Below are 4553 nucleotides of genomic sequence, written 5' to 3'. Positions count from 1 at the left end.
CTTTTTTGAAGCCACTTGTAAAAGAGGAAAGTGTTAGAAAAATCTAATAACTGGTATCTTAAACTTTTATTTATTACCTTCATCTCCAAGAGGGTTAAAAGATCTTTCATTCTGCAAAAGAACCTGTTTCAGTTCTTCTAATTCAGCATGCTCTTTGGCGTACATTCTTTTCAGGTTTTCTACATGCTGAATCATCACTTCAACTGCTTTACTAACCCGGCTCTCCTGGGGGCAGGGGTGGGGTAAGGAGAGAACACGTGTACAATGAAAATACTATTCTCACTATCTAGTTAAAGATGCTGATTGAACACATGCATTTATCATCACTCCATCCCCAAATCTACTAAAGTGACATTTAATGGTATCTTTAAAAAATCAATGAGTCTACAAGGACAACTAAAACAGTGGAGATTAGAATAGCAACATTTTAAAAGCAGGATAGTAGCAGGGTAAATGATAAACAACTTAGAAGATTCAAAAACTCTGAGTTTTGAAAAGGCAGTAAGGAGAGCCTATGAAGGCAATCTAGATTGCACAGTGAAAGTCCCAAGACTCAAGAACTGACACAAATACCTCTAGAAGTAAGCTTAAGGGTTGGATTGGAAATAAAAAACAGGTTGAAAGTCGCTGTTAAAGACAATTAGATACACAGAACTCCTGCCTTACACTGCTCCCTAGCACAGCAAATTCTCCTCTACCATGTTAGTGAACGACTACAAAGGTTGACTCTCTGGAGAGAATTAAACAAACAGAAAGTCTGTAGATTGGGAAATGCCAGGTAGTTGATGATACGTGCAACATACTGAAAGCAACAAATTTGAGCAAAAGTTTGTATAAATACTGCTCTCTCTCTCAGACGTTATTCTTCCTTCCAGTTCCCAAAGACTGACATCCAAGACTATACCATCAAGACAGGCAGTTTGGAGATTTTTTTTTTTTTTTAATGAGAAATTAACATCCCCAAGATTAAAATAATAAAAAACACAAACCACTGACTTAAAGTATACCTCTATGAAACATTTTTTTTGTTGTTAGGTGCCGTTGAGTCAGTACTGACTCATAGCAACCTTATGCATAACAGAACAAAACACTGTCCAGTTCTGTGCCAAGATCATTGCTACACCTGAACCCATTGTAGCTGCCACTATGCCAATCTATCTTGCTGGGGGTCTTCTCTCTCACTGACCCTCCACCTTACCAATCATAATGTCCTTCAGGGACTAGTCCCTCCTGACAATATGTCCAAAGTATGAGAGATGAAGTCTGTTCATATCGACTTCTAAGCAGCATTCTGGCTGTACTTCTTCCAATCCAGAAATTTGTTGATTCTTTTGGTGGTCCATAGTATGTTCAATATTTTCCAACCCCATAAGTCAAATGCATCAATTCTTTTATGGTCTTCTTTCTTCAGTGTCCGCGTTTCAGATGCATATGAGGTTACTGAAATACCACAGTTTGAACTGGCCTTAATCCTTATTGATCTTCAGCACTTTAAAGAGGTCTTGTGCAGCAGATTTGTCTAGTGCAATACGTCATTTGATTTCTTGATTGCTGTGTTCATGAGTGTTGATGGTTGTTACCAACAATATGAAGTCTTTGACAACTTGAACCTTTTCTCCATTTATCTTGATGTTATTTATCGGTCCAATGATCAGGATTTTTGTTTTCTTTACATTGAAATGTAAATTGAAGTTTTAAAATGAAACATTTTAGCATGTGTGAATCTGAGTCAAAATGAACCTGTCCCATACAACATAATAGTGCTTCCAACACTGGATCATCAGACAATGGAGAAAGTGTCTAGCATTAATGATTGTGGTAAAAACCACAAAAAGAAGCAAGCTGGAGGAAAGTAACTGCAGGGAGACTGAAACGTCCAGGAAAAGACTACATATTCACAAAGCTAAAGTAACAGTTGTAGCTAAGACACTGTTGCTGTATTTAGATGCAAGCATGTCAGTTCCACCTCACATCAACCCTATGCACAATAGAACAAAACACTAAGAAACAGAACAAAGTTATTATTTTAAAACCGAAGAACAATAACAAAAAAGTAGTTGCTGGAAATTGAAAACTTTTAAAAAGAACAAAGCCTCAATAGAAGAGTTGCAAGATAAAGTTGAAGAAATCTCCCTGATAAGAAGGCTAAGAGGTAGAAAAGAGATGAAGGAGGATCCACTCAAGAGGTACCGTATTCAAATAATGGGATGCGAGAAAGTACAGAATAATGCCTGAAAATAGAGGGGAAAAAGTAAGAAATATTTCAAACTCCAGGATATAACTTGCCAGTTTAAAAACGAGGGCCCAAACCAGTGGGTAAAAGGGGACCCATAGCAAAGGAGGGCAGTGGCACTGTGGGATAAGCACTAGACTACAAGGTCAGTTTGAACCACAAGGTTAGCAGTTGAACCCCACCAGTTGCTCCTCAGAAACCCTATACAGGGTTGCTATGAGTTGGAATGAATTCAATGTCACTTAACAACAACCACTGCAAGGAAAATAAGTTACATTTAAAGCTTCTGAGAAAGTAAAAAAGAAAACATAAGCAAAGGCTTGAGTACCAAATGACATAAAATTTGAGTGGCGGTATCAAATGATAAGTTGAAAAATGAAGCAATGCAATGATAATTCTAAGGGAAATGACCTCTAACCTAGATTCCTTCACCTAGCTGGAATATCTATGAATCATGAAGACAGTGGCTATAATTTCTTTTGAATAGTTTGCTATCAGTGGGAATAAAAAAGTTGGGTGGTAGCCAGAGGAGACAAGGTGAACACAGGTGATTTTGTTTGTGCTTTGTGTTACTTATTTTTTGTGTATGCTTTTATGGTTTTATTTAGCACAAATAAAACTTGAAAACAGACTGTCTATTCATTTTCTTCGCTTGGCAGCCTGGCATTTGGACTGGTGACTGATGACCAGCTGAGCTGCTCTCTCTACGCTGGCTTTGTGATTCTTGGAGGAAATGCTGTGAGCAATCTCTGCACAGTAAGATTTGTTGCATATCAGCAGCACTTCCAGCTCTTTGACATTGTGGACCAGCAACTTGAGGAAGCCAGTAGGCAGCATGAGTTTTGTCTTCTTGTTGCTCCTATAACCAATGTTGGGCATTAAGATCTGGCCCTTAAATCTTCTCTGTATCCTTTGTCAGTGCCTCTGGGCTTGAGCCGGTTACACTTAATTTGACATAATGATGCTGGATGAACTTGTTGGTCCTTTTTTTTTGACGATCTTGGGCTTCAGCAGGGGTCTGAGGGCAACCATGCCAGTAGAGATGGCTGCCTCCTCAGTAGGCAGTGCAGAAGAGCTTTGTGTTACTTTTTTACATCCTAAAAGCAACATTGAATTTGTGTGCAGATGGAAATATTTCAGTAGAAGGTAGAAGAAAACAGGGAGAACTGGGGCCAAAACTGTTAGAGGGAGGTGAATATCATACACAGGTGGTTCCTATCATTGGGCTTAGGATTAGGACAGTAATAGGTAGACATGGTTCAGATACTAACTAGTAGGTTCACAATTTACAGCATTCTCTTTTGATGGCTTCAATTTTCTCAGCGAGGTAGAAGGCAAGTCATCAGTTGACAAAGAAGATGGAGGAGGAGATGATTGTAGTTTGAAAAGCAAGGTGATAGTGTAAAATTGATATTTAAGCTAGGATGAGGGGAAATGATGGGAAGCCATCAAGGATCTACTTGAGATTTGTGATGATGAATTTAAAGAGAGCACAGTCAGCATAGGGGTGTGATTTTGTGTTCCAGTCAGGCAGATCAATACAAAGCAGGTGAAGTGAATCTACCTAGGGTTGTAGATTTGCCAAATGAGTAAATTAAAACAAGAGAGAAAGGTGTTCAGGGTACATGTAAGTACCACGGGATGCACGCTTGGCAAGGAAATAAGAGAAGACAACAACAAGGACCATGAGAAGAGTATTTGGAAACAATGACAGATAAAGAATGGAATATTTATCTTTGTAATGAGAAATCAATCTATAATGCCTGAAACTGAAAATAAATCACTATGTGAAGTATAACCATGTTTTTTATTTAGGTATATAGATGTAAATACACACAAAGAAACAATCCAACAAGCTGAAAGAGTTAACAGCTGTTGCTCTGGAGCATGAGAAATGGAACAAGATGACTTATAGAACTATTCTACTTTAAAAAATTATGTACATTCATAACTTTAATTAAACTAAAAATAAATACTTTTTGTTGTTGCAGTGTGCCATCAAGTCAGTTCTGACTCATAGCAACCCTGTAGAGGGTGTTCAAGACTGTAAAATTTTACAGGACCAGAAAGCCTCAAAATAATAATATTCTTTAATAAAAGATGAGAAAGGATCCAAGATATTTAAAAATGTGTAACAAACAATCAAACTATAACTACCACCATGATTAAATGTCTTCTTAAGAAAAGAGCATGTTTAACAAGCTTATTTAGGTATAATAAATGTTAAAGCTTCCAGAGATTTTTCACATGAAGCAATTTTGAAATTTCACTTGTTTATGAATGAGCTTGCAAAAACAATTTGAGAGAAATTGAAAGCCTT

General features: G+C 37.5%; 1 protein-coding gene and 1 pseudogene across 1 annotated transcript in view; both read right to left on the bottom strand.

Annotated features, from left to right (window-relative positions):
- The window catches only part of LOC102817780 (lymphoid-restricted membrane protein-like), a 105497-nt gene that overhangs the window by 10613 nt on the left and 90331 nt on the right, over nucleotides 1-4553 (bottom strand). Inside the window, exon 13 of the mRNA XM_006866978.1 lies at nucleotides 78-225. Within this exon, the coding sequence (XP_006867040.1) occupies nucleotides 78-225 (148 nt within the window). The remainder of the gene's footprint in view (nucleotides 1-77; nucleotides 226-4553) is intronic.
- LOC102834464 lies at nucleotides 2869-3265 on the bottom strand (annotated as a pseudogene).

The sequence above is a fragment of the Chrysochloris asiatica genome, unplaced genomic scaffold (genome assembly GCF_000296735.1).
Source record: "Chrysochloris asiatica unplaced genomic scaffold, ChrAsi1.0 scaffold00098, whole genome shotgun sequence".
In the NCBI taxonomy this organism is placed as follows: Eukaryota; Metazoa; Chordata; class Mammalia; order Afrosoricida; family Chrysochloridae; genus Chrysochloris; species Chrysochloris asiatica.
Note: the sequence above shows the minus strand (reverse complement) of the source record. Positions and strands in the feature narration are given on the sequence as shown.